The sequence below is a fragment of the Enhydra lutris genome, unplaced genomic scaffold, assembly GCF_002288905.1.
Source record: "Enhydra lutris kenyoni isolate GAN:26980312 unplaced genomic scaffold, ASM228890v2 scaffoldscaffold85, whole genome shotgun sequence".
Classification (NCBI taxonomy): Eukaryota; Metazoa; Chordata; class Mammalia; order Carnivora; family Mustelidae; genus Enhydra; species Enhydra lutris.
Window position 1 is genome coordinate 5,095,580 of NW_019154169.1, and position 25,511 is coordinate 5,121,090.

The 25,511-nt window shown below is 55.8% G+C and overlaps 6 protein-coding genes across 17 annotated transcripts; 3 read left to right on the forward strand and 3 right to left on the reverse strand.

The window, feature by feature from the left end:
- Nucleotides 1-358: 358 nt before the first annotated feature.
- Nucleotides 359-3,103, reverse strand: LOC111161370 (IGF like family receptor 1). Of its 4 annotated transcripts, XM_022524978.1 has the most exons (5): nt 3,054-3,103; nt 2,178-2,400; nt 1,512-1,696; nt 814-1,204; nt 359-733 (listed from the first exon to the last, which is right to left on the reverse strand). In XM_022524978.1, exons 2-5 carry the CDS (start codon nt 2,362-2,364, stop codon nt 408-410), a joined length of 1,089 nt encoding a protein of 362 aa, XP_022380686.1. In that variant the 5' UTR covers nt 2,365-2,400; nt 3,054-3,103; the 3' UTR covers nt 359-407. The 4 variants fall into 4 exon arrangements, with proteins under 4 accessions (XP_022380686.1, XP_022380684.1, XP_022380687.1 ...); XM_022524976.1 differs by having other exon boundaries at nt 2,178-3,103; XM_022524979.1 differs by lacking the exon at nt 1,512-1,696 and having other exon boundaries at nt 814-882; nt 2,178-3,103.
- A 64-nt stretch (nt 3,104-3,167) lies between these two features.
- LOC111161371 (U2 small nuclear RNA auxiliary factor 1 like 4) lies at nt 3,168-5,371 on the reverse strand. 5 transcript variants are annotated; one of them, XM_022524984.1, is made up of 8 exons: nt 5,306-5,371; nt 5,072-5,159; nt 4,623-4,689; nt 4,490-4,539; nt 4,316-4,414; nt 4,006-4,139; nt 3,800-3,895; nt 3,168-3,445 (listed from the first exon to the last, which is right to left on the reverse strand). In XM_022524984.1, the coding sequence occupies exons 1-8, from the start codon at nt 5,347-5,349 to the stop codon at nt 3,361-3,363; spliced, it is 663 nt and encodes a 220-aa protein (XP_022380692.1). In that variant the 5' UTR covers nt 5,350-5,371; the 3' UTR covers nt 3,168-3,360. The 5 variants fall into 5 exon arrangements, with proteins under 5 accessions (XP_022380692.1, XP_022380691.1, XP_022380690.1 ...); XM_022524983.1 differs by having other exon boundaries at nt 3,168-3,690; nt 5,072-5,134; nt 5,306-5,366; XM_022524982.1 differs by having other exon boundaries at nt 3,168-3,690; nt 4,623-4,820; nt 5,072-5,134; nt 5,306-5,365.
- A 56-nt stretch (nt 5,372-5,427) lies between these two features.
- Nucleotides 5,428-6,938, forward strand: LOC111161372 (presenilin enhancer gamma-secretase subunit). 2 transcript variants are annotated; one of them, XM_022524986.1, is made up of 4 exons: nt 5,428-5,650; nt 5,783-5,939; nt 6,377-6,481; nt 6,657-6,938. In XM_022524986.1, the coding sequence occupies exons 2-4, from the start codon at nt 5,879-5,881 to the stop codon at nt 6,794-6,796; spliced, it is 306 nt and encodes a 101-aa protein (XP_022380694.1). In that variant the 5' UTR covers nt 5,428-5,650; nt 5,783-5,878; the 3' UTR covers nt 6,797-6,938. The 2 variants fall into 2 exon arrangements, with proteins under 2 accessions (XP_022380694.1, XP_022380695.1); XM_022524987.1 differs by having other exon boundaries at nt 5,634-5,939.
- A 1,100-nt stretch (nt 6,939-8,038) lies between these two features.
- On the forward strand, nt 8,039-13,155 carry LOC111161507 (lin-37 DREAM MuvB core complex component). Of its 4 annotated transcripts, XM_022525216.1 has the most exons (9): nt 8,039-8,238; nt 11,009-11,084; nt 11,272-11,322; nt 11,626-11,655; nt 11,741-11,826; nt 11,912-12,078; nt 12,626-12,766; nt 12,855-12,928; nt 13,014-13,155. In XM_022525216.1, exons 1-9 carry the CDS (start codon nt 8,205-8,207, stop codon nt 13,093-13,095), a joined length of 741 nt encoding a protein of 246 aa, XP_022380924.1. In that variant the 5' UTR covers nt 8,039-8,204; the 3' UTR covers nt 13,096-13,155. The 4 variants fall into 4 exon arrangements, with proteins under 4 accessions (XP_022380924.1, XP_022380923.1, XP_022380922.1 ...); XM_022525214.1 differs by lacking the exon at nt 8,039-8,238 and having other exon boundaries at nt 10,299-11,084; nt 12,855-13,081; XM_022525215.1 differs by lacking the exons at nt 12,855-12,928; nt 13,014-13,155 and having other exon boundaries at nt 11,912-12,693.
- Nucleotides 13,156-13,206: 51 nt separating this feature from the next.
- LOC111161508 (heat shock protein family B (small) member 6) lies at nt 13,207-15,744 on the reverse strand. Its single transcript, XM_022525217.1, has 3 exons — nt 15,497-15,744; nt 14,388-14,510; nt 13,207-14,275 (listed from the first exon to the last, which is right to left on the reverse strand). Exons 1-3 carry the CDS (start codon nt 15,692-15,694, stop codon nt 14,105-14,107), a joined length of 492 nt encoding a protein of 163 aa, XP_022380925.1. The 5' UTR covers nt 15,695-15,744; the 3' UTR covers nt 13,207-14,104.
- A 1,061-nt stretch (nt 15,745-16,805) lies between these two features.
- LOC111161465 (proline and serine rich 3) lies at nt 16,806-25,047 on the forward strand. Its single transcript, XM_022525134.1, is given in 12 exon segments — nt 16,806-16,922; nt 17,759-17,855; nt 18,179-18,381; nt 19,226-19,353; nt 19,459-19,568; nt 20,284-20,366; nt 20,484-20,623; nt 23,274-23,471; nt 24,316-24,582; nt 24,671-24,752; nt 24,862-24,931; nt 24,933-25,047. Coding segments are annotated over 12 exon segments (1,461 nt in total). The 5' UTR covers nt 16,806-16,911; the 3' UTR covers nt 25,005-25,047.
- The last annotated feature ends 464 nt before the right edge of the window (nt 25,048-25,511 follow it).

Below are 25,511 nucleotides of genomic sequence, written 5' to 3' on the forward strand. Positions count from 1 at the left end.
CACACCACTCCTGAGCCAGGGAAGCCTGTCAGCCTCAGCAGGAGGTGAGAGGCCACCCTTGGGAAGGACATGGAAACTGGGGGGAGGGGTCTGTTCCAGCTTCAGAGCTGCACACGCTCTGCCGGTTCCCAGTGAGAACCAAGTCGGGCTCCCCGTGGATGACCTGCTCCAGGGGTAGCAGGGCCGTTTCTCGGGGAGGACCCGGGCTGCCCAGAGGCACCAGAAGCCGGCTCTAGGTGGCCCCTCAGGCTTTATTCCGGTCTGTGTGTGTGGTGGAGTAAGAGCGTTCCTGTTGGGTCTCAGCCTAATTCAGACTGTTTCAAAAGCTCGCCTTAATGAGGCTCAGAGACGGCGGACACTTATTTCACAGGAAACTTTATTAAGGATTAGGCTGGGCAAGTCCCAGCTCAGCCAAGCTTGGACAGCACCTGCAGCGCATCTGCCCGCCCTAGCTGGGCCAGGTGTGTGCCAAGCTGGCCCAGAGAAGCAGACGGCTCCCTTGCCACCACCATCTCAATCAAGGCCCACAGTGGCGAGCGACTGGGCCGCAGCGAGTAGGCGAAGGTGGACCAGGCAGCAGGCACTCCATATCTTGCCGCCAGGTGTCTGGTGGTGCCACAGGCCATCCCCCCACCCGGCCCCGGCTCGGGATCCAGCAGTACAATCAGCTCCTCCAGCACCTCCAGCTCATCCAGGAGGCGAGACAGGGGCTGTGAGGCCAAATTAGGCAGTTCTGGGAGACAAATTTTGGGGTGAGGGAGAGGAAGGGCAATCTTCCCATCCACCTCCCTCCCTGGCATGTCCCCAACTAACCTCTGCCCAGGAGTGGAACCAGAGCGACCTCCTTCCGTGAGTCCCCTGTCTCTGATGCCTCCAGGGAGCCTGGAGAGGACGAGTGCAGGGAGAAGAGGAGGGTATGGATGTTGGTGTCCTCGCAAACCAAGCCAGGATAGGGATGGAGGACAACTTTTGCCTGGTGGTGACACCGCTGGGCCACCAGGAGGACCACTCCTGAGGTGATCAGCAGAACCAGCACCACGAAAACCAGCACGACTGGCAGGGCAAAATTTGGCAAGACCTGAGTGACGCTGCGCTCAGATGTCCACGACAGACTGGAAATCGGTGATGGGCTGGGGTCCTGGGAGCTAAGGACATCTGGTTTCCCAGACTTCAGGGGGCAGGGCTCCTTGGGAGGGATCGACCTCTGCAAATAGGTTGGAGTAAAGTGGGAGGCATGCCCGACTCCTGCCCCCTCAGCCTGAACCTTCCATCCTTCCAACCCTCAGTGGGACCAAATCCCCACCCGATCCAGCTACCCCCCCCCCCCCCCACACTTGAACCCAGGTAGGTCTCCTGATCTATTATGCCCCCACCCTATTCTCTTCAGTGGGGCTACACCCCCTCCCTTGATCCAGAACCCGCCCATCTAACCCCAGACCACGCCCCCCAGCCCCCAACCCGCCTCCAGCAAGCTGCACCCTAGCCCAGGCCCTCCGGAGCCCGACCAGGACCTGTGGGCAGCGCTGCTGTGTTCCACTCCGGCTCCCCGCGGGAGCAGGGGCCGTGGCTCCGCCGCCACAGGGGCTACATAGCTCCGCACTGTCGGGGTTGCACTGCCCAAAAGGACATTCTTTGAAGGGACGCGACATGTGATCGCCAGAATCATCGAGACCGCAGTTTTCCGAAAACTCGTAGTCTGGTGGCAAACAGGATCTTACAGCTTACAGCTGCCCGGGCACTCCTCTCCTGCACTAGCGACACCCTTTCCCCTTTGTCCCATCCCAGCAGGCCCCAGCCCTTATACTCTACTAACCCAACCTATCACCGAAGCGTCCACCCTTCCTCCCCGCACTAGCCCGGCCAGTCTCCAGACCCTGTCTCCACAGGCCCCGCCCCCCGTTACCCCCACCCCGCTCCGGCACCAAGCCCCGCCTACTCCTGATTTGTCTGCTCAGCCCAGCCTTTGAACACTGCTGCGATCCGGCCTAACAGGCAATCCCCTACCATCCCTTCCATCACAAGCGGAGCCCCACATCGTCTTACCTGTGTAAGGCCTGCTGCCCCCCCCCCCGAAGCAAGCCCCACGGGCAGTAACCCACAAACTTCGTCCCTTCCCCAGCTCCTTATCACCCGCTGGCTCGGCCTGAACATTTGCATGCCCCGTCTCTGCTCCTCACCGGGACAGGGGGGAGGCCCAAAGAGCTGCAGGCAACTGCCGCAGCACCGGTTATCAGGGTTCCAGTACTCCAGGCGCCCGCAGTGCTGGGAGGCCTCCCTAGGCACCACCTGGGCCAGGAGCAGCGCAGCAGTCAGGAGGAGGCATAGGGGCCCCATCCGGGCAGGGTCTGCAGCCTGGGGAGCCATGACCGCAGGACTTCCGACCACAGCGACTCTGTCACACTTTCCAGGAAACCCAGGCAGAAGAAGGAAGCAGTGATGTGGGGGCATGGAATCCCCAGACCCCTTTGGAAGACAGGAATCTACCCCCAGCCCCTAGTCCAGCTCCTGGTCCATTATCGGAAGGGCCACAAAGGCCTCAAGATGGCTAGAATGAAGAGTCTGGGACCACAACGAGTGGAATCATATCCCACCTCTGTCATCTTCCTTACCTCTTTTCTCATCCCTAGAACGGGATGACAGTACCTGTCTCGAAGGTTTATTGTGAAGAATTAAAATCGTTACTTGAAGTACTTAGAACAGAACCTGGCATATGGTAAGCTTAAGTAGGTATTTCCAACGCCATGTCAGGGCAGCTGGCATGGAGGACCCAGCCTGCACCCTCTGGAGATTCCCACTCAACTCCCAGGAACCTTACTTTAGCTGTCTAACCCCAATCTCCCTCCGGGCTGGGAATCCTCCAACCTGTCACAACCAGGCACCTCCCCCTAGAGAAGCCTGAGAGCCTGGGAATCCTCCAACCTGTCACAACCAGGCATCTCCCCCTAGAGAAGCCTGAGAGCCTGCTGAGGCTCCCAGCTCAGAGGCGTGCCCACCGCAACCCATCCCACTGAGGGGTTTCTAGAGCCCTGGGCCTGAGCCTACTGCTCTCCCACCTGTTGTTGGAAGTTCTTCAGCAGAAGTTGTGGCCGGAGACCAGCCCGCTTCCCCTTTCGTGAGGAGATGTGGGGGTGGAAGGAAACTCCAGCCCACAGCTAGGCTCAAGCTAATAGGTTCTAAACCCTCAATAGAGAGCTTTATTAGGGGAGGGGTGGTAAGAGAAGATCCCTGTGTTGAACAGATACATCATGGAGCCCGGGAGCCTGGGGAAGATGAAGCTGGGGAGTTAAGAGAGCTTTAAGGAGGGGTCCTAGCTGGGAACATTTAAGCCTGTCAGGGGTAGAGGTCAAGGGAGCCAGGGTCTCAGAAGCGGCCATGCCGGTGGTCTGGGGAACGTTGTCGGTTTCTTTCTCGGGGATGGTGGCCGGTGTGGGACCTCGGGGGTGACCTGGGGACAGGAGTGGAGAGATGAGGGTTAGAGCTGGAAGGAGTGAGGCACTGTTCCCCAGCTCTGCCTCTCTGCTCTGGGATGGGGCAGGTAACCAGAGTTCCTGAGTGGTATCAGTACGGGTTCTCAGGGACCGATCTCGGGACTGGAGATCCAGACTGGTCTTGGGTTTGGGGCTTTGGAGTTCCAGCTGGTTTGGGGGTTGAGACTCAGGCGCTGGTCTTTGGATGGTGCTCAAAGCTAGTCTTAGGATACAAAAAAGAGACGCTGTTACTGGGGGCACAGGATGAGGTCCATGTCAGGGTCTAAGGGCCTTAGAGTATGAGCTGTCTGGACAGGCTGGTCCTGAGGTACCTGCGCCTGGGTCCCCGCCCATACAGCTGACGTCGGAGGTTACGGGAGATGGGCCGCAGGTGCATGAAGTTGCAGAAGCCACCTCGGGTACATTCCCTGGGTAGAGGATGGACGGACGGATGGACGAAGCCGTTGTCAATGACAACATCCCAACACACAGGAGTGTGGGAACTCCAGATGCCCATCCCAGCCCCCGGCTACCATACCCCATCTCATACTGCCGGCAGCATGACTCCCGAAAGTCGGTGACAGGAGACAGCTCAGCATGCACAGCCTGCCCGTTGAACCAGCGGTTATTGAGCTCAGCCACTGCACGCTCTGCATCCTCCTCACGCCGAAACTGAGGGGAAAGTTGATCAGGGTCAGCAATCAAACTCAGAAGTCTTCAGTGGATTCGTCAGCAGCTCTGGGCCCGGGCTGGATTTAGTGATGGACCTCAAGCTATGAGGCTTCAAAGGTGGCCATCAGGCACTGAAAGCCTCCACCTCTAGGCTCTCATGTGGGGACAGCAGGCACCTTGACATAGACATTGCCCACGAGGTGGTCCCCCAGGTTGTCGCACACATTCATCTCTTCAATCTCCCCGTACTTCTCCTGCAGCTCCGTGAACACCTCCTGCGGAAAACCAGGAGAAACTCAGCTGAGCTACTGATCTCCAGGAAACTCTACCCATCCCTTGCCAACCCTCACCTCGAAGAAGTTATCATAGTGTTCTTGCACCTCCACGTCGCTCACGTGACCTGGGCGGGAGGAGCAGGGTGAAATCAGGGGCTGGCCTGCTGGGGCCTGTCCGCCCTGCCCCCAAGACCGGTCCCTCACTCACAGTGCGATCCGTCTGCGGTTTGGGCGGTGTTCTGTGGATTCTGGTACAGGTTGAGTAGCACTATGGTCTGAACAGAATTTAAAGGGGGCGGGGCCTGAGCTCATGCAAAGGGGTGAAGTGAGGTATGACGGTTGAGGGGTGACACTTGGCAACAGAGAAGAAGCCTAAGCATCTTGAGTGCATCAGCGATGCTTGCCCCTAAGGAAACCAGAAGAGACACCTAGCAGTCAGGGACAGCCCAGCGTGTAACTTGTACGTACGGGGGCGTGGCCAAGATTCTGGGAGAGGGGCCTGTAGGAGAGGGAGGAACCTGCAGAGGCCCGACTAGAAAGAAGCCGGTGGTGGGGTGGGGCTTAGGAAGCCGGAAAAGGCGGGACCTCGTGGTGACGGACAACAGAAGGGGACTGGCCGGGAGACGTTAACCCTCAAAGCTCCGTGCCGGGTCTCACCTGACTGAAAGTCGGTTTGTTGTGAAGCCGGGAGCACCGGTCCCCGTGCCGACAGGCCCCGATCTTAAAGTAAAAAGAGCAGTTAACCCTGGAAGAGGTGCAAAGACAGAGGTGAACCTAGGGCCGGGGAGGCCGGACACCCCAGAAACATCGCCCAACGCCCCCCAGCCACCAGGGAACCAAATGTCCCGGTCCTGTCCCCCGCAAGGAGCCACTCCCTGCGCCCGTTCTCACTTGTCCTTCTCAGTCCCGAATATCGAAGCTAAATATTCAGCCATTTTTACCCGAACCCTCCAACTCTGTCTGCTCTCACGTCATTTCCGTTGCTTAAGAGCATTGGGAAGTGTAGTTCGTCGCTGCCTCCCGACACAGCACGCGCTTAGAAACTGCCTACTTCGCTTGCGGGTTCGAGGCCTGCGCCCTCCCGGCAAAATCACCACTGGAGTTCCCGAAGGCGCATGCGGGCAGCGTTGCGGCATCTAAAAAGACTACAAACTCCAGAGACACTTGCGGTAACTCGCGCAAACTTCCGGAGTTGAAAGTGGCAAGGGCTTCCAAGCGAGGAAATAGACTGCACTGGTGAGTTGGGGACCGTTCGCGCACCCGAATAAACACGAAGAACGTTCAACCCAGCCAGCTTGCTGGTGGGAGCCGGGGTACCCTTCTTTCAGCAAACCCACCCTGCAGTTTTTCTCCGTTTTGTCGTAATAGGGGCGTGGTTGTTCGCGATCCCTGCATCTGTCACTTGGGGTCGAGGCTTGGCTCCTGCCCTACAGACCCGCGGGAAGACTCGGCCTCAGCGCCACTATGAACTTGGAGCGGGTGTCTAACGAGGAAAAATTGAATCTGTGCCGGAAGTACTACCTGGGTAAGGGCTGGTTCCTAGGATCCCAGGAGAAGAGAGGGGACCGGACTAGAGCGCCAGAGGGAAGAGACCCTGGGGCCTGGATTCTTGAGTCTAAGGGATAAAGCGACTGAGGTTGCGGACTCCTGGGAAGGGAAGGGCCTGGGACCTAAGGAAAGAGGAAGCTGGGACCTCAGCTTCTGGGTCCCAAGAGACGGGGGACGTTGGGCCGGACTCTGGGTCACGAGAAAGAGATGAATGAGGAGTCGGATTTGGAGGCCCTAGAGAGGGAGCCAGGATTTCTAAGTCTCTGATAGCAGAGATCGCCACTTGAACTTGGGTATGGGAGACAGCCTTCCGTCCTCTAGGTGGGAGTTGGGGCGGGGAGAGGGTAGGGGGAGGAGGATCCTCACTGCCTAACGTTCCAGTTTTTTGTTTGTTTGTTTGCTTTTTTCTCTTAGGTGGGTTTGCTTTCCTGCCTTTTCTCTGGTTGGTCAACATCTTCTGGTTCTTCCGAGAGGCCTTCCTTGTCCCAGCATACACGGAGCAGAGCCAAATCAAAGGCTGTGAGTCCAGGGTACAGATGAAGGGAGGCCATCAGATGTTGGGAGGGAATGATGGAGGTTTCAGGATTCGGGGCTTCTGAAGAGAAGAGAGGGCCAGCGCGGCGGTGGCGGGGGCGGGGCCGGAGACTAGAGATCAGGTGGAGGCCAACCTTATCCATTCTTGTTCCTTTTGCAGATGTCTGGCGCTCAGCTGTGGGCTTCCTCTTCTGGGTGATTGTGCTCACCACCTGGATCACCATCTTCCAGATCTACCGGCCCCGTTGGGGCGCCCTTGGTGACTACCTCTCCTTCACCATACCCCTGGGTACCCCCTGATCCTTCCTCTGCACAGGACTGGGACCTGCTCATTCGCCCAGGATGGGCTCCTCTACTCTAAGCTCACTCTCAAACCCCAAGACTTGTTCCCATTTCCTGTGTTCTTTGCTGACATCCCCCAATAAAGGACTCTAATTCTCTATATTGACTTCCTGGATCTTTTGGAGGTTGAAGCATAAAATGGTTATTAATATTCAGAAATACGTATTTAATGCCTACCTTGTGCCAGGCTTAGTGCTTAACACATATGTGCAGTCCTTCATTCTCTGCACCCTCTGAAATAGGAACTTTCCTGCTCTGGAACCCTATTTTACAAATGCAGAACTAAGGATTATTGCTGGCATTGCTAGGGGCCTTTATCCTGTGCTAGTGGTGTGTGAATTTGAAAACTACTTTCTCACTTGGTCTCAGTATTCTCATCAGAAATTTGGATATCAGTGTTATCTCCTAGAATTTTCCTGAGCCAAAGTGTATGTGTTAAATGGAAGTTTCCCGTTTTCTGAGGATGTTGCCTGCAGCATTAGACATAGCCAAGAGTTTTATCAGAGGGGGCTTCCTTGACTATCTTTAAAATTTCAGCCCCTACTTTGGTACTCCCAATGTGCCTTCAGTGTTTATCCTTTCTCATTACATTTCATTTAATATGTTTTACTTGTTTCTTGTAATCTCACATCCTCTAAAATATAAGCTCAATTACGGGAAGAGTTTTTGTCTCTTTTGTTCAGTGCTGTCTTCCCAGTACCTAGAAGAGTGCCTAGCACGCTAACAAATACTTGCTAAATAAATGAGGTGCCTGAAGAGAGATTAACAGGTAGATGGCACCTAGCGAGTGCTCAGTAAGATTGAAACCGGCCTAACTCCAGAATTCTCTTCCTCAGGGACAAAAAGGGCTCCCACGGTTAAATAAACCCCGTCAGTAGCTAAATTCGTGCTACTCAAAGCTTCTAACACTACAAGTTCCGAGAGGCCTCGCGAAGCCCTGGTCCTACATCACCCACAGTGCCTGGCGCGACGCAGGCGCCGTTACTCTGGCTACGTGTTTGGGAGCTGGAACTACACCTCCCAAGAAGCGCTCCAGGATGCCGTTGGTTTGTTTCCGGAAACGGGGCCTCAAATGTGGGACTTAGACCTGGGAGCCGATGGCTGCAGCTGTCAATTGGTCAGGGATGAGATCGACGGTTGCACTGACAAATGGAAATAAGCAGTTGCCGAAGGGGCCCGCCCACAGAAGGGAAACTGGTAGAGGTGGCGGCTGCAGTGGCGGTCGGTGCCGGACACTGCTCAGCGCCGAGGATTGGCCGCACACAAAGCTTATCTGACCTCTTCCCGTCTGCCTTCAGCCTTGATTTGTGATCCTGGGCTCTTCTGGGCTCCTCTGACCCAGTTAGCCACACCTCAAACCCAAACCATGTTCCCGGTGAAGGTGAAAGTGGAGAAATCAGGTGAGGACTCCGAGGTAGGGGGCTTTTAGGGGAGCACCAACCGATCGGGGTATGGGAGCTCCGAAAGACAGGATTATCGCCATAAGACGGACCACGCAGCTTTTTCCTGCCACCCGTCTGACTATCGCTGTCAGGCATGGAACGATTCTTGCCATCTTCATACCCTCCCGGTTTGTACTCAAGGTAGCATTGAGGTTGAATGGTGGTGGCTCAGACTCTTTGGTGCGGTGAGACATGGGGATCCCGAGCCGTGTAACTCTGAAAAGGACTTGTCTTGGCTCTGCCTCAGTTTCCCTATTTCCAGAAGTGGTCATTAACAGCAAAGGTCAAGTATTGTGCTCAGAGCCTGAAGTACAGAGAAGCTTTTAATCTTGGCCGTTACTGTATCCCAATAATCTTAGGAAGTAGGAAATGTGGTGGCTGGGGAAACCGAAGCTGAGAGAGAGGAAGTCTTTTTGCGTTGGGTCCAAGTTGATGGGAAACCAGGACTGGCATGTTGAGGGCTAGTGGCACAGAATCCAGACCCCTCCTCCACCCACCCACCCCCAAAAAGAGTAAAATGATGTGTAGGGTGTTAAATGGTATAAGTGGTAATAAAAACGAAACAGAAGAAGGTAAGATCTGACAAGATGAGGAAGAAAGCCATGAGGGTAGGTGAGGGACCAGCAAATCAGATCGAGGATACAGCTCTGAAGAGGCCCTGAAGTGGAAAACTGATTTGGCCTGTGCGAGGACAAGTAGGGAGGCCAGTGTGGCTGGAGCAGAGGGAGTGAGCTAGGGAGCATGAGGGGATGAACAGCAGAGAGCGAGAAGGAAGGGAACAGATCTTGTGGCCCCAAGTTAGGACTTTGGCTTTTGCTTAGAGGGGAATTGGGGAGCCAAGGGAGGGTTCAGAACTGAGGAGCAAGTTAATAAAAATGTCTCCCAAATGCAAAAATAAATAAATAAATAAAAAATTAAAAAATGTGGGTGGAAGAGTAAAGGCCTGGCCACAAATAATGGTTGGGGCAGGGGTAGGCACGGTTATGGAGGCCTGTGAACACTGGGTGGAAGAGCTCAGTCCTGGGGCTCTGCAGAGCTGTACAGTGTTCTAAGCAGGAGAGGATCAGGTTTGGTTTGGTTTTCCAAGGAGTCCTCTGGCTACGTTGTGGAGGATAGATCAGAGGAGGAGATTGAAGCTAGGAGCCCAGGAGAAGTAAGGGAGAAGACCGGGGTACGGAGGGGGTAAGTGGAGAGACACTCAGGACGCCAAATGGACAGGCCCTGGGGTTGGTGGGCTGGGGTAGGGGAGGGTAAGAGGTGTCTGTTATGAGGCCCGGGGAGGGATTGGGGGGCCGTGGGGCTACCCTGAAATGGCCCAGGAAAAGGGGTAAAGTTTAGAGAGGCCCCGAAGCTCGTGTGGGACCCAGTAGATGGTAGGGGCCGAGGGGATGTTCAGGGAAAGGTATCTAGGAGACCATGGGATCCCAAGGTCTAAGGTTCAGGAGAGAAGCAGGGAGGGGCTAGGGAAAGAGATGTGGGTATGATCAATGCCTTGGCTCCTGCCCAGGGCTCTTTGCTAGACTCTGAGCTGCCTCTAGCCCTTCACCCCCACCCTGTCTCTCCTCAGTGATGTTGGGAATCCCTGTGTCTCCCTGTCCCAGGGCTGGCAAAGCATGTCCCCAAGTGTCCTTCCAGGCTTTGAGCATTGGGACAGAGTGATGCTAGGTACTGGCTGGAAGAAGATAATAAACACCCCACAAGAGTGAGAGGAGAATATTTATAACATCATCACCTCCTTAAGTTCTATGATGAGGGCAGGCAAACACACAGGCGGACAGAGCCAGGAATGCAGGAAGGTGGGCCCAGATGTCATTTCCTGCCAAAAATGGATATTTTAGGTGCAGTCTCCAAATTATTTTTTTAAAGATTTTATTTATTTATTTGACAGAGATCACAGGTAGGCAGGTGGGGGGTGGGGGGAAGCAGGCTCCCTGCTGAGTAGAGACAACTCCCCCATAAGGGGCTCAATCCCAGGACCCTGGGATCGTGACCTGAGCCAAAGGCAGAGGCTTTAACCCACTGAGCCACCCAGGTGCCCCTAGTCTCCAAATTATTAAGTGTTGTCCATTCAGATTTAGTTCAGATTTAAAATAACACCAAACAAAACAAAAAGTCAGCCAAACAAACACATCTGGGGGCTAGATTCTGCACCCACTTTGAGTCTCTGCCTTATAACTGTGGCTGTAGAGCCAGATGGCCTGTGTGCAAATCCTCAGCCCTGAAATTGCCTCGCTGTGTGACTTTGAGCAAGTAGCCTAACTTCTCTGTGCCTCAGTTTCATCATACATAAGATACATATCTACCTGCCAGAGTCATTTTGAAAATATAACAGGGTTAACATGTGTGACATGCTTAGAACCATTCTTGGCACATATGTACAACTTTATTATTATTATTACATGTTGCTCAGAGATTTATATACACCATAGGTTTATTTAAATCTCAGAACAGTCTTTGCAGTTAGGTAGCATTGGAAGGCCTATTTTCAAGTTAAGGAAACAGGCTCAATGAGGTAAGGTGACTTGGCTTTGGTCACATGTGAGCATGTGGGACAGTCCTGGGACCCAGGGCTTTTGCTCTTCACATCAGTTGTCTTTGCCCACTGCCCCCTCTCAGCATGCCTGCGCCTGGCTGGAGGCTTGGATACGCATGCCCTTCCCCAGCCCAGTTGGCTACCCACCTGCCTTGGACCTGGGCACTGACTCCTGCTCGCTGTCCTCTTCCCCAGAGTTGGAGATGGCCAAGGCCCGGAACCAACTTGATGCTGTTTTGCAGTGTCTGCTGGAGAAGAGCCACATGGACAGGTTGGGATCTGGCCGGGTCATTGGGGTTGGGGGTCCTGGCACATTGGACCCTCTCTCTGGTCCTGGGTGCATCTGGGTAGGACCCCAGAGGCTGACTTAGGGAGCAGGGGGCCCAATGGAAAAGCCACTCAGTGTCTTCCCACTCGGCCTTGGGAACCCGGAGCCCACAGTTCTCTCCTGCTACCAGGGAGCGTCTGGAGGAAGAGGCTGGGAAAACCCCCTCGGACACCCACAACAAGTAAGTTTTGTGGATGGGATCTGAATCTGAGGGTTTGTGTGGGACAGCTTCCTCCCTCATCCAAGCTTCCTCCACCATACTCCTAACCAGCCCGCACGTACGGAGACCCTGTGGCGGCAGAAGCTTAGGTCCCCTCCTGGTTGACGCCTACAGCCCTGGAGGCTCAAGCAGGATGCAGGCTCTAAGGGGTCGGGGTGGGGGGGTCCATGTGAGCATCTCAGTCTCCCCAGGGCTCCCTTTGGGTGGTTTTGAGCAGGGGTTGGTTTGAGGGTCAGCCTGCTGACACCTTGTCTCTCCCCACAGGGATTGTTCCATTGCAGCCACTGGCAAACGGTAAGGTGGCAGGGGCCCCAGCCCACTCACTGGCAGGAGGTCGCCAGCCCTTGCCCTGGTCCTGATGTTCTCCTGCCCTGCACAGGCCATCCGCCCGCTTCCCCCACCAGCGGAGGAAGAAGAGGAGGGAGATGGATGACGGGCTGGCTGAGGGAGGGCCACAGCGATCCAGTGAGTAGGCGATGGCCCTAGAGGGCCGGCTGGGTCGGGGAGCTGTGTGAAGATGGTCACACGCCTTCCCCTCCCACTACCCTAGACACGTATGTAATCAAGCTGTTTGACCGGAGTGTGGACTTGGCTCAGTTCAGCGAGAACACCCCCCTCTACCCCATCTGCCGAGCCTGGATGCGCAACAGCCCCTCAGTGCGCGAGCGCGAGCGCTCCCCCAGCTCCCCGCTACGCCCGCTGCCTGAGGACGAGGAGGTTGGACATGCGGCGGGCCCCTTCCGGGCAGCCAGTGGGGAGATGGTGAAGGGTGTCCTCCCCCAAAGCTGGTGGGATAGGCAGGCACAGGTCTCTGTGTTTGCTGGATCCGACGCAGCACACAGATGTGAACCCTTTGGCCAAGAGTGTGGATGGAACTCCTTAAAGCAGACAGACACAACCACCTGGCCTGCCAGGGGGAGGGGACAGGGCTTCCTGGGGCAGGTAGATGTGACCTCCAAGATTAGAGGTTCCCAAAAGCTGGGGGGCTTGACAGGGGTCCTTACTGCAACCAGGTGTAGCCACCTGCCTAGGGGAGCGGATGAGGGTTACTGGGCTGGGTAGGAGTGATTGGGGGTCCCTGGGCTGGATAGAATAGAATCAGGGATCCCCGAAGCGACATTTCTTTGGCATGGCTCCTAAGACGGGTCCCCAGTGAGACCCTTGTGTCTGCTGTCACTGGGAAAGGCAGGAGGAGTGAAGTGCGTACTGCTGGCCCTCTTCTCTAACTCTCTTGGGCCTGGCGTGGGTTCCCTTGTGTCCCCAGAGTTCGGAGGTCACCAACAGCAAGAGTCGTGATGTGTACAAGCTGCCCCCACCCACAGCCCCCGGGCCGCCTGGAGATGCTTGCAGGTCCCGAATTCCATCCCCCCTGCAGCCCGAGACCCAGGGCACCCCTGATGATGAGGTGGGTATGCAGGCTGGCCCAGGGCTCTGGGGCAGATGGTACAGGGCTTGGGCATGGCCAACCCAGCCTGGCCTCTCTGTCCACGCAGCCCTCCGAGCCTGAGCCCTCACCATCCACACTCATCTACCGCAACATGCAGCGCTGGAAACGCATCCGCCAGAGGTGAGCGTCCCCGAACCTGCTTGCACTCCCATGGCTTCTGTCCCAGCCGCTCAGTCCTCCCTCTGCCTCTCTACCCCCACCACAGGTGGAAGGAGGCATCTCATCGGAACCAGCTTCGGTACTCAGAAAGCATGAAGATCCTCCGGGAGATGTATGAGCGACAGTGATGTTTCCCTGCTCTTCACACATCCCCCCAATAAACATCCCCCCCCACATCTTCACACCAACCTCCGCTCTCTCCAGCCCGCATTTCCCGGCTCAGACATAAAGCAGTTGGCGTAGCTCTAGCACGTTTATTGGGGGGAATGGTTAAGGGTGGCAGGAAATTCAAGGAGGGAGAAGGATTGTGGGGTACCAAAGCAAAAGTGGCTGCCTGGTTGGATCTTGGAAAATGGGGGGGGTGGTATGTGAAAGGTGAAAGGTGGATTACGTGGGCTGTGTGGCTGATGATTTGGGAATTAAGACAGAATGACTGGGTGGAGGGGGTGGTTCTGGTTAGAGTTGGGGATGGGGCTTAGGGTATCTGTGCAGTCTGAGGTTGAGGGTCCTGCTGGGCCTGGAATAGGTGTCCAAGGTTGGGGTGGCAGTCAGAAAAGGGGTTCAAGAGTCTGGGAGGGGGCGCTGGCTGGGGGTTTAAGTCACAAGATGGGTGGGGTAGAGTAGATTGTCCAGTTGGAATGAGGGGAAGGATCCAGAATCACAAGGCCCAGGCCTTGGATGGTCTGGATATTCGAGGGGTGGAGAGGGATTATGCTTGACTGGCCTGGGGTGGGGGCAGGGCTAGCCACACCATAATCCAGTGTTGGAGAGGGAAGAGGATTAAAATGCTGCGATGTGGAGATGTTTTAATAGATGAGTCAGAAGGAAGCAGAGGAGGGAGTTCTGAGTGGGTTTACATGCCAAGAAAGTGGGGCCAGGAGACTGCAGGCTGAAGGTTGTCCCCCAGGACATGGAATCTAGGGAGGTGTCAGGAGTTTGAAAGCTGGAGGGGGTGTGAGAACGGGAGTGTCGGTGGAATGATCTACGTTACCAGGGCAGGGTCTACGTGGGAAGGGTCAGGGTAGGATCCCAGACTGGGTGGGTGGTTTTGGCACGCTCGGGACATCTGGCTGGGCGGAGTCAAGTCGGCTTTAAAAGAGGGGGCCTGAGGCGGCTCCCGGGGTTCAGGCATGACGCCTATTTGGCAGCAGCCTGCGGCTGCGGCAGTGGAGCCTGGGGCGTTGTGGGTGCGGCCTGGATGGACAGGACGCCCTCAGGGGACAGCGCGGACGTCACGGCGGCAGGGTCAACGCCAGCGGGCAATTTGTAGCGGCGGTGGAACTCGCGCGCGATGTATCCATGCTCATCCTGGAGAGAGAGGGGACTTGAGTGGCGCCGCCCCTTCCCCATGGATGCCCCGCCCCTCCGGCCCGCGGATCCCGCCTACGCGTTCTGGCCCCACCCCTGCCAGCGGGCTCACCGGGCGCTCCTCGTGGCGCGCATGCACCTCCACGTGGTCGCCAACCACCTTGACGGCGATTTCCTCCGGGGAGAAGTGCTTCACATCCAGCAGCACCGAGAAATGCCCGGGCTCCGTCGGGACCTAAGCACAGCCCGATCGTCATCACCCGGGCGAGGCCCCCAGGAGCCCACAGGGCCCCTCCCCCATCGGTTCTGGGGCTGCCCCTGTCTCAGGCCTCCGGAACTGGGCAGTCTCCTTTCCCACTCGTAGCCCCAGAGGATCTCTTCACCCAGAATAACTGCTATCACCCGTCCCCCTATAATCACTGAGATTCTCTCATCCAGAGTGATGAGGCCCTCTTCCCCTGCAAGGTCAGGGACCTCCGTTCTCACAGGGTAAGGCCTGCCCCCCCCCCCCGTGTCAGAGTGTCCTTTGGACACAGAATCCCCCGCCCCCCCTACCCCCGACCCCCCTATGCCCTTCCCTCCCCCCCACCCCCCCCCCCCCACCAGAAATTGCCAAGATGCCTCTTCCCCCAGCTTCCAGTGTCATCTTTTTACCCTCCCACTGGAGTCACGGGGCCGCTTACGCCCTCCACAGTTACAGTACTCTCCCCCCAACTTCTCAGAGTAGCCAGCCCCCGCTCTTTCTCAAGTCACAGGACCCTTCCTCCCCCTCTGTCTCTCCAGGAGACATAGGGTCACCACATACAGTCTCCAAATTCTTCCCCGAGAAATGACAAAACATTCCCTCCCCTCAGGAGCCCCTGGGAACCCCCATGCCCTTCAGAGTAACTGAGCACCCCCTCTTCCCCAGATTTCCCGGGTCATCAGCCTCCCTCAGAGTCACCAAAGCTCGCCCCCGAGTGACGGCCCCACCCTATCCGTGACTCAGTCATTCCAGCCCCTCAGAGCTGAGACCCTCCTCAGATGACCAGGGGCCTCCCACCCGCCTCAGTAATCCGGCCTGTGAGATTCCATACTCAGGAACTCTGGAAGCCCCTCTTGAGTGGCTGGACTCTCCACCCGGCTCAAAGTCGGGGGACATTCCTCACCGCCCCTTCGGGATGAACGGGGGCCCCAAGCCTTGCTAGTGGTCGAGTTACCGCCCTCCCCCAGGCCTGGCACCTGGGCGGTAGGCAGCGCCACGCTGGGTGCGCGCAGGTAGTAGGGGGCCAGTGAGGCGGGGCAGAGCGCAGCCAGCTCGGCCTCCAGCAGCCCCTCGCCGAAGCGCTGGTCGAAGAGGCGCCCAGGCGCCGAAAGCCCGGGCAACGGGGCCGAAGCGCGGCGCAGCCAAGACGGCTGCACAGGCACGGGGATCTCCATCCTGCTTCGCCGCCGCCGCCGCCGCCCCTAGGCTCTGCAGTGCCCCTGCGTGCGCCGCAGCGGCTCTTATAGTACGCCTTGTGTCCGCCCCTCGGCGGGCCGCCCGGGGACATTGGGACCGCGGCCAGCCCCGGCCATTAATAGAGCCTTATTTAGAAAGCCCAACAATGACTTGGCCATTTATTAAGCGCCTGCTGGATGCCAGAGAGGTGACCCCCCGCTTTCCCAATGGGGAAACTAAGGCTGAGGAGGCGGAGCCTTGACGGCGCAGCATTTGGGACCCAGGGCCCGAAAACCCCACCGCAGAGTTCGCAGTCCCTTTAATTCACTCCCGCCCCGCAGGCAGCCCTGGGGATGACGCAGACGGCGGTCTTAAGAGCAGATTCTTGGGTACAGGGAATGTGGTAGCCAGCCAGGCTGTCAGGAGGACACAGAACAGACCCTACTCCCATCTCAGCAGAACGCTGGGCCCAGCCCCCCAGCAAGCCGGGCCTAATTCGGGGCCTCTGACTCAGCCTCGGGTGAGCAGGGTAGCGGGGTCTGCCAGGTGAGCAGCGGCCAGAGGGCGGGGGCACGAACAGTCCAGGCTGGCCCCCCAGGGGCCGCGCGCCCGGCCCGAAATAGCTCGTTTTGATCCCACCACCTCGGCTAGGAGCCCAGGCCTGGCACTTAGCGCAACCAGCTGCTCCTGCAGCAAGACGGGAAGTAGTTAATGACTCCGCGGGACCGGCTGGCTGGCGCGACTGATGGAGGGGCGTCAGTTAGAGAGGCGACAGACTCCCCGATTGCCCTGTACGCGAGAAACGGTGGTTACTTTGGAGTCCAGACAAGCTTTCGGCAGCAAAAGTGGGAGTGGCCATAAGGCACGGCTGGAAAGAGAGTACTTTATGACCCCTCCTAACCGCGAGCTCACCCTCGGATCCTTTCCATTGGTTCACAGGCTTGCCAATTACTGCTGCGCGCTACGGTTCTCCAATCAAACACGCTCTCTCAGTCAGGCCGAAGGTACGGCCAGTTGTGCGACATCTCCCTTTGGCCGCTTCCCAGTTACTTTTATTTTCTCCTCCATCATTGGTCGCCCTGGAGGCCGCTCTCTTCCCGCGCGGGCACTCCGGAAGAGGGGCGGGCCTAGCCAGGCATTGCTAAGCAACAAAGATGCACCGAGGCTCAGCCCAGTGAGGGAACGGAGCTGGCGGAAGCGCCCAGGTAGCTGCTGGATGGGTCGCAGGTGAGGCCGATCCTTCTCCCGGGGACCCCAGGAGGCCTGGGGAGGACCTAGAGTGAGATGAACACAGCGTCGGGTCCGGTTTGCTAGGGTCCGGAGTCTCTTTTTTAAACCGCACTGGAACTACGACTCCCAAGATGTTCCACATCCGCCGGCAGCGCCAGCTTTGGACTTCACCATCTCGGGGTCCCATAGCGTCTTACGTTCCGCTTTCCAAGTAGCTCCAAGGGCTTTTCGTTTTCCTCCACAGGTGTCCAGTGTCATCTTGGGAGTTAAATTTCTGAATTTTAAAACTGCCCCAGATTCCTGTGGGTGTTGGTTTTTAACTTTATTGCTTAGACGGAGCCCAGTTGCTGTTGGGGATTGTAGTCCTTTTACCATTTACACCTTAGTGTACCCAGGACTTTATGGGAAATGTACAGTGTAAGGGGTTAGCCGTGGTTCTCAACCCGAGCTCCACGTCAAAATCACCTGGGACGGTGCGGAAGAGATACAGATGACTAGCCCGCTTCCAGATAGTATGATTCTTTTCGGCTTGGGGTGAGGACTGTGTATCTGTATTTTTAAAACGCTCCTTTATTAGATTCAGGCTTAAGAACCACCAGTTGGCAGTTCTTGGTTTTCTGAGACTGCCCCCAAGGGCTGGTGGGTAATCGAGCCTCTAGTATCATTATCTTGAATGTGCAGCACTGCTTCATGGGAATTATAGTTCATCTCTTCCTGGAATCTATGGGAATGGTAATCTGGTTCTCCCCTCCTCTTCCCAACCCTGAAACCTGACCACCCCCCAACCCCCCAACAGGAAGGCTCTGCCTGCCAAACTCACTCTCCTCTTGCAGTCTGCCAGTTTTCTCCATCCAAGACAGCCCCCTTGAGGATCCTGCCCTGGATCAAAGCCACTATTGGCCATCTGGAAGCCAGACTTGGCACCCCAAGGTGAGGACACTCCATAGAGAGTGCTGTGTGTGAGCCCAGTGGTGAGGGAGTGACAACCAGAGGGAAGGAGGACATGTGATGAGAGACAGGGGTGAGAGATTAAGAGACAGTCCCTCCTCCCCTCCCCATGGCTCTGTCCTCACCCAGTCTTCTGTCATCTGGATCCCCTGTTGTAGCCCCCAGTCACTCTAAGTCGTAACCATTGTGGGATATGTTTCCTCCCCTCTCGACTCGACTAAGACAAACTTCACGTGTGCCTTCATTCCCCTACAGGGATGACCCATCCACCCTCAGTTTCTTCTCTCCCTACCTCCCTATCTTAGACCCTGGCCCCATCCAGGTCCCAGAGATCCAGGCCCCCAGAAGCTCCGAAGGCTCTGGCCACAGGTCCCAACTCCTCTGAACTGTTTGAAGAGTCCTGGCCATCCAGCTCAGAAAGCCCTTCCCCGCTCAGCACCACTGAAGGACAGATGGGAACCTCTCCGTCACCCACCCTGGTCGACAGCAGGGAGTCCGTGGTGGCCAAGTAAGTCCCAGCAGCCCTGGGGGAGAGAAGGGTTTGGATCAGGAGGGGGTAGGCATCCCATAATAATCACCATAGCAAGAGTTGTTTATGCAACACTTTTAGGACCACGCTTTATGTGTGCTGTTAAGAGCTCTGGAGGTAGGCTGCCTGGGTTCAAATCCCAGCTCTGTCACTTACCCTCTGTACGATCTGGGCCTCAGTTTCTTCATCTGTAAATTGGGGGTATTAACAGCATATATCCCCTAGGGCCATTTTAAGCTTTCAATGAGTTACTGTCTATAAAGTATCTAGAACCAGTGCTATCACATAGTGAGCCCTTGGATTTGTAGCATCCAAGTTCAGCTGCTCTACCAAACAGCCCCAAATTACTTGTGGCTTAATCAAGAGAGCATTTATTTCTCCCTCACGCAACAGTCCAGGCAGAAGCAACGAAGGCCAACACAGCAGCCCCCGGCTCAGGTGTCAGGGACACGGTTTGCTTCCTGTCTTGTTGCCTCCCATCACTAGGCTGTTGCCCTTTCCTTTATGGACCAGAATGGCTCCCAACCACATCCACTTTCCAGAATCACATCTCCTCATCTCAAAACCCTGCTGGTCAAGAACCTAGTTATGGGGCCATAAAACTGTAGGGACCTCTGAGAAATGTATCTGCGGGAGAGTGGCTATGGGCCTAGTATTATACAGTCTTATATAATACTGCATTACTCTAGAAGAGAGAACAGATGTTGAGGGACAAGCACTAGGTACTGCCAAAGTATTTGATAAACATCACTATTGTTATTGTTATTATTATTATTATTTGGCGCTCCTCGTTCACCCACCTCCCATTCTCTGATGCTCACAGGTACATAAACCGGTTCCGTCAGGCTCAGCCCACAAGCCGAGAGGAGCGCCAGCCTGCAGGCCCAACCCCAGCTGACTTTTGGTGGCTCCGGCCTGAATCTCCAGACACCAGCAGTCAACTTGCTGCAGGTACCAGCTTCAGTCCTGTCCACTGCCGGCCTAAAACCTTTCCTGATCAATGCCCCCAGCAGACATTCCCCATGCCCCCCCTAAAAATCAACTGGGGCTTCTCAGCAGGAGCCAGTGAACCAGAAGGAAGACCCAGTACAGCAGTCCCAATTCTTGCCAAGGTGGCCAGTGCATCTCAGGCTAAGGCTGTGGCCCCCCTTGAGGAAATGAAGCAGGTGATATATATTCTCATCTACTTTCTTCCCTGTGTACCTGAACTGACACCACCAGTCCTAGGATAGAATTACAGAGTCGATCCCCAATTCAAGGAAGCTTAAAGAAAAAAGGAGGATTTGTTGGCTCATGCAATCAAGAAATCCAAATGTATATGCTTTCAGGCATGGCTGGATGCAGGTGTTTAAATGGTTTTAGGAGGAACTTGACTCTCTTGACTCTCTCTTCCTCTTTCTTGGGCTCAGTCTCAGGCAGGCTTTCCCCTTGAAGTAGAGAACGTGGCCCCAATGACTCTTGGCTTCTAGCTTACATAATCACTTTAGTGGAAAGAGGAGCATTTTCCAGTAGTTCCATCCAGAGCCCCAGAGCTTATTCTCATTCATTCATTCTTTTTTTTTTTTTTTTTCTTTTTGCTATTCGTTTATCTTTGAGCCAGTTGCTGTGGAATCAGAGGACAGATTGTTGTGATTAGCCAGGCCTGGTCAGGAATGTGGGGTCAACCCTTCTCCCATAATAATGACTACAAGGAGGGGTGTTAATCCCCAGAGGAAAACTGGATCCCCCTTCCCTGGGGAGAGGAGTGGATTCCTTAGATGGCTTACCAGCATATGAGCCTATCAGCTGTAACACAGACCTGTACTGCAGGTCTTGTGTCCAAAGTCTTTTTCCCAGCACCCTTTAAGATGGGGCTAGCCTCTAATCCCTCTTCCCTCACAGAGCCTCAACACATGGAACTCATCCCTGCTGGACCTGGAGACACTGAGCCTACAGAGCAGAGCTGCCAGGCTGCTCAGACACAGGTAGGTGCCTTCCGTGCCCCCCTCCTCCTGCCCCCCCCCCCCCCCCCCCCCCCAGCTCCAGGCCCCGCCCACTGACTCTGAGACCCCTGTTGCCTTGCTTGTGCTTTTTCCCTACAGCAAGGCATCCATCTCTGCCTCCTCACTAAGCCCTAGCGATACCAGCAGCTCCTCATTCCCAGTCAGCTCTGATGGCCTCTCTCCCTTCTCCGTGACCTTCACCCCTGACTTCAGCAAGGGCTCTGACCCCAAGGCACATGGTAAGTTCTGAGGCAAGGATCGAGAAGAGACTGGATGTGAATCCCAGCTCTGACATCTACCCGCTATGTGACCTGGGGCCTCTCTGGGCCTCTCTGTTTCTCCAAGTTTTAAATCAGCAATAAATGAGTTGAGGGTACAGGGAGCTCTTGCAACAGTCCTCACAGCACCAGTTGTTAACATGGCACGTTCTCTCTCTGCCTCCTGTTTGCAGTTCTGAACACAAATTTCCAAAATCTGAAGGCTTTTTCCTCATTTGGCCCTGTACCTGCTTGGACAGCAAAATCTGACCGAAAGAATATGAAGGCTGTTTATCATCTCTCTGTATCTCATTGAGGGTGAATAGACATACTTTTTGCTATGGCTGTGTTACCTTGAACCACAGGAAACTTGTCCTTGTTAGTAAAAGATGGTTGAGTATGGACAGTTTCATATTGTTCAACCAAATACTAATGTGTTTCAGTCTAGAGTACTGAGCCAGCCCTCTGCTGGTGCTGGACATACGATGTGATTTCGCCGAAGCAGGCAAATTGTTGAACTCCTAATTCCGGCCACCTGAAGTCTTCAGATTTCAGAGATGGGATTATGGACCTGGATTAATGTTACTCCATGGCCAGGTCCTGGGACGCAGTGGTGCACAGGACAGATCCCGTCCATGTCCCATGGGGTTCGAGTGAATGGGGACAGGCAGGCACAGAAAACAGGTGCACCTGCGTGGTATGTGATCCTGGCGGAGCTCTTGCTTGTCTGATTCTTTGCTTCTTTTCAGCTTCACCTCACCTTTCATTCACCTCTCCTTCCTAAGCCTCAGTGTTCTCATCTGCAAAATGCAGATAAAGCTAGTATCTACTTCGTGAGTTGTCCTTTAAATTTACTCATCCTTTCATCTAAAAAGCATTGAATATCTATTGTGGGTGAGGCCCTGGGAGGGGACTTGGGGATTCCACAGTGAACCAGGTGGAATCCTGGAAGGTGTGGTCCCACCTTCATGGTCCTCATAGGACCATGTGGGCCAGAAAGTAGCCACATAACCCCACAAACACATGTGAAATGTAAGCAGAAATGAGGGCCCTGTAAGAGAGGATGGTGATGCTGGGAAGTCAGAGAAGGCCTTCTTGGAAGAGGTGCTAAGTGGAGACCCGAACAACGAAGGTGGGGACAACGCCCCTGCAGCAGATACAGAGGACCTAAGGTGGAAGGGAGCACGGTGCAGATAATGGACTAGAAAAGGCGGGGGGGGTGGTGTTTGAGAGTAGTATGGGGTCAGGTGGAAGAGATTGGCAGGGGTCAGATTACATCGGGCCATAGAAGCATGGGAGGCATTTGGTCATTATCTTAGTACTGGGAAGCCATGGGAGGGTTCTGAGCAGGGAGGGATTCAATCTTTCTTGGGTTGTAACAGACTCCCTCTGGCTGCTGTCACCCCCCTCCACTCCCCCTCTACCGCCCCACCGTGAGAGATGCTGGTAGTTTCTCTTGGGCCAGAGCTTAAGGAACAGAGTAGAGGGAAGGGGCCAGCTTTGGAAGTAGAGTCACAGGAAACAGAAGGGAGTGGGAGAGAGAAAGATCCAGGATGACACCCCCTTCTCTGTGCAGCATCAGATGGTGGGGCTTCATAGAGACAAGAGCCCTACTGATCTTGACTGATGAAGTTATGCTCTGGGTGCTCAGAATGACGTCCATTTGCCCCACTGAACTGAGGACAGCCTATGGCCCTCCCCTGGGTCACTGCTGTATCCCTGGACCCTGCAGTTCAATATAATAAATAGTTCCTTTGGCATTTATGCCCAGATACTGATGGCAACAGCCTTGTTCTTGACACTGCAGATGTAGTGATGGTCAGATAGACGAAAACCACTGTCCTTGGGTAGCTGGCATTGCATAGGGAGAGAGAAGCAAGCAAAGAAGTACCACACTGAATATGTTAGAAAGCAGAAAGAGCTAAGAAGGAACCTGGAACAGGAAAGAGGATATGGACTGGCAGTTGTTGCAGTTTTAAATAGACTGGCCAGGGAAGGCCCCCCTAAGAAGGTGATACTGAGTAAAGATCTGAAGCATGGGAGGGATGGAACCGTGTGCATCCAGGAGGGAACAGCACTCCAAGCAGTGGGAAGCACAAATGCAAAAGCTTGCTTTTTACCAGGACAGGGGAGGGTTCCAATCCAGGAGGGCCCTGACCTGACTCAGGTGTTCCCAGGCTCCCTCTGGCTGTGGGGGGTGTGGAGGGGTGTGGGGGGTTAGACAGGACAGATTGGGAGGACAGAAGTAGACTAGAGAAGATCCTGCTGTGGGGCTGGCCCCAGGAAATGGCAGTCAAGACGGGGAGAAGTGGGCAGATTCTGGAGAATCTGTCTTGTTCACTGCTGTGAACACCATGTCCAGAACAGTGCCTGGCATATAGGAAGAACTCAATAACTATTTGCTGATGAATAAAGAACTGAATGACGACAGGTTAAGAAGCCCATGAGTGCTCTTGCCTCTGACTCTGCCCCCTTTCTCACTTCCTGCTTGGGAGAGGAGCTGGGACATTATCTGGAGAGCCTGTCTGAATACCTTTCTGGTACAGTCAGAGGGGGTATGCACAGGCTGTCCTTGGTTTGCTCATCACACCAGCCGGTGGCCTTACCCTTCCTCCTCCTACTTACCCCACAGCAACACCAGCGCCTGCCTCCATCCCTGCGCCAGCCCAGGTCTCCTCCCAGGCACCCCTGCGTCCAGAAGATGACATTCTATACCAGTGGCGGCAGCGGCGGAAGCTTGAACGGTCTCGGGCTCAGGCTCGAGGAGGGCAGGGTGATGGAACCTGGGTACTACCCCAGACTCCTGCCCTCACCACTCCAGTGAGACTCGGCAGGGGTGGGGGTAGGGGTGGGGGTTGGGGAATGAGGTGGGGAGCTTGAGGGGGCTGGAGGGAGGGATGCTAAGGGAAGTTGGAGGAAGGGGAAGCCAGAAGGGGACTGAAGAACCCTCTGCCCTTTTTCTCCCTCTCCCGTCCCTGCCCCCATTTGTCTACAGGCCCTTTCTGCCCCTGCAGAGACTCTCGGCTCCCTGGGAACCCAGCCTCCCTGCGTCCCACATTGGGCCAGTGTGGCCCGACCTGGGCCCCTGGAGGCCTTCTATATGGAGAGATCTCCTATTCCCCCAGGGTTCTCTCCACACATCTTTTGGGGTCCCAGCCCCCATGGGTTCTTCTGGGCCCCGCAGTCTGGTCCCTGGGTATCTCTCGGGGCCATTCCTCCTGCGCCGTCAACCCCTGTGGCTCTGGCTGCCACCCCCCTGCCCCCCGCCTCCACCCCGGCACCCGCAGCTTCCACCCTCCCGCCCCCAGCCGCCCCCCAGGACCCGCCCACTCCTGCTCCAAGCTGCCCCACCCAGCCCGAGAGGCAGGGCCCCAAGCCTCAGAGTAGCAGAGCCCGGTGCCAGGAGTCGGCTGGGGCAGTCCTGGCAGCTGACGAGGGGCCTGGTCCCCAGCTCAGAGGCGCCCTGGGCCAAGTAGTATCGGCTCGGCTCTTCCCCGAAGGCCTGGAGGACACGCCCCCTCACCCTAAGAACCCACCTCTACCCGAGGGTGAATCTCTGAAAGTCAAAGCCACACAGCCCCAAACCAAGATTGCGCCACCTCGCTCAGAGGTCACGCCCCCTCTATCTGGATCACGATTTCCCAAGGCACAAACTCTGCGAAGTCGGTCTAAAGCCGAGTCTCGGAAAGCCAAGGCCACGCTCCCCCTGGCGGTGTGGGAGCCTAGGAAAGACAAAGACACTCCCTTGGCTGAAGCTGGGTATCAGGCGCCTAAGGTCCCGCCCACTCCAGCTGAGGAGGCGTTTCCTGGCGCCAGGGCTCCGCCCCCTTCCTTCAAGGCGTGGTCTCTCGAGGCGGCTGCGGCTCCCTCGTCGGCTGCTGGCCACGCCCCCTCAGAAGATCTGCTCTGCCAGGCTGCCCGACTTCTAGAGGAGGCGGAAGGTGAGCTGATGTGCGTGGCTGCGCGGATCTGGACGGCAGTCCAACACCTTATGAGTCGACATCCTGGCGCTCACCCTTTCCCCCCTAGACTCAGACGGCAGCGAGTTCCAGGACGACCCGGTACTTCAGTTGCTAAGAGTTCAGAGGTCCGAGCTGAGACGCCAGAAAAGGTGACCTTCGCCGGGATATACAACACCCTGTTCCCAGAGCCATCCACTACCCCAGACTCCAATCCTGAGCACATAACCTGAGCCTCTTCTATCCTGGCTTTTTTTGCAGGAAAGTGGACGCCCAACTATGCCTCTTACTGGAGCACACTGGAGACCCAGGGACTTGGTCTCCTCCAACCAGGTCGCCCCCCCAGGTCCCCAGGAAGGAGTCTGCAGAGGGAAGGAGTTTCTCTTGAGACCAGACGACATTGAATTGTATAAATTATGTTTTTCCCAACACAATATATTATTTTTTTCACGTTACTGATTGTCTCTGAGAAAGTTGTTCAGGAAAGGCTGAGGGTCATGCTAATTTAGAGAAATAGCTCCCTCCCGCCCCAGTCCACCCCCTGCCTCACCCCCACTGTAGTTTCCCACCGACCGTTGGCACAGTTGGCACAAAATCTCTTCCCGTTTCCCTTCTGAGGAATCCTCTCTGAGGTCTGGAGAGGGGGAGGGGTTCCAGGCCAGATTTCAGGCAAGACTGAGACCTTAGTTGACTCTCAGCTCAGAAGCGGACCCTCCTGACTCAGCTGAAACCAAAGGGCTGTGTTCTGGGCTAATGAAGCTAATGGGGTCATCAGAGTGCTGGACAATGGTCAGTCCTCAGTCCACAGCCTGCTTGAGCCCACAGCAGCATTCAGTGTGCTCATCCCTCCCTCCTTGGAACACTTCCTTCCCCTCTTCCCAGTGCCCCACCCTTCTCCTCACCTCTCTGGT

Coding starts and splice junctions, on each gene's coding strand:
- LOC111161370 (XM_022524976.1), bottom strand. CDS start 2,448: ATGCCCCCACATCACTGCTTCCTTCTTCTGCCTGGGTTTCCTGGAAAG. Junction 1,697..2,177: donor TGGGCCTCCCCCCTGTCCCG/GTGAGGAGCAGA, acceptor GTTTGCCACCAG/ACTACGAGTTTTCGGAAAAC. Junction 734..813: donor GGTTCCACTCCTGGGCAGAG/GTTAGTTGGGGA, acceptor TTTGTCTCCCAG/AACTGCCTAATTTGGCCTCA.
- LOC111161371 (XM_022524981.1), bottom strand. CDS start 5,349: ATGGCTGAATATTTAGCTTCGATATTCGGGACTGAGAAGGACAA. Junction 4,690..5,071: donor ACAAACCGACTTTCAGTCAG/GTGAGACCCGGC, acceptor AATTCTGTTCAG/ACCATAGTGCTACTCAACCT. Junction 3,691..3,799: donor GGGCGGGGACCCAGGCGCAG/GTACCTCAGGAC, acceptor TTGTATCCTAAG/ACTAGCTTTGAGCACCATCC.
- LOC111161372 (XM_022524986.1), top strand. CDS start 5,879: ATGAACTTGGAGCGGGTGTCTAACGAGGAAAAATTGAATCTGTGCCGG. Junction 5,940..6,376: donor GTGCCGGAAGTACTACCTGG/GTAAGGGCTGGT, acceptor TTTTTCTCTTAG/GTGGGTTTGCTTTCCTGCCT. Junction 6,482..6,656: donor GCAGAGCCAAATCAAAGGCT/GTGAGTCCAGGG, acceptor TTCCTTTTGCAG/ATGTCTGGCGCTCAGCTGTG.
- LOC111161507 (XM_022525213.1), top strand. CDS start 10,825: ATGTGGGACAGTCCTGGGACCCAGGGCTTTTGCTCTTCACATCAGTTG. Junction 11,323..11,625: donor CCCTCGGACACCCACAACAA/GTAAGTTTTGTG, acceptor CTCTCCCCACAG/GGATTGTTCCATTGCAGCCA. Junction 11,656..11,740: donor ATTGCAGCCACTGGCAAACG/GTAAGGTGGCAG, acceptor TGCCCTGCACAG/GCCATCCGCCCGCTTCCCCC.
- LOC111161508 (XM_022525217.1), bottom strand. CDS start 15,694: ATGGAGATCCCCGTGCCTGTGCAGCCGTCTTGGCTGCGCCGCGCTTCG. Junction 14,511..15,496: donor TGGCGCTGCCTACCGCCCAG/GTGCCAGGCCTG, acceptor GGCTGTGCTTAG/GTCCCGACGGAGCCCGGGCA. Junction 14,276..14,387: donor CGCGCCACGAGGAGCGCCCG/GTGAGCCCGCTG, acceptor CTCTCTCTCCAG/GATGAGCATGGATACATCGC.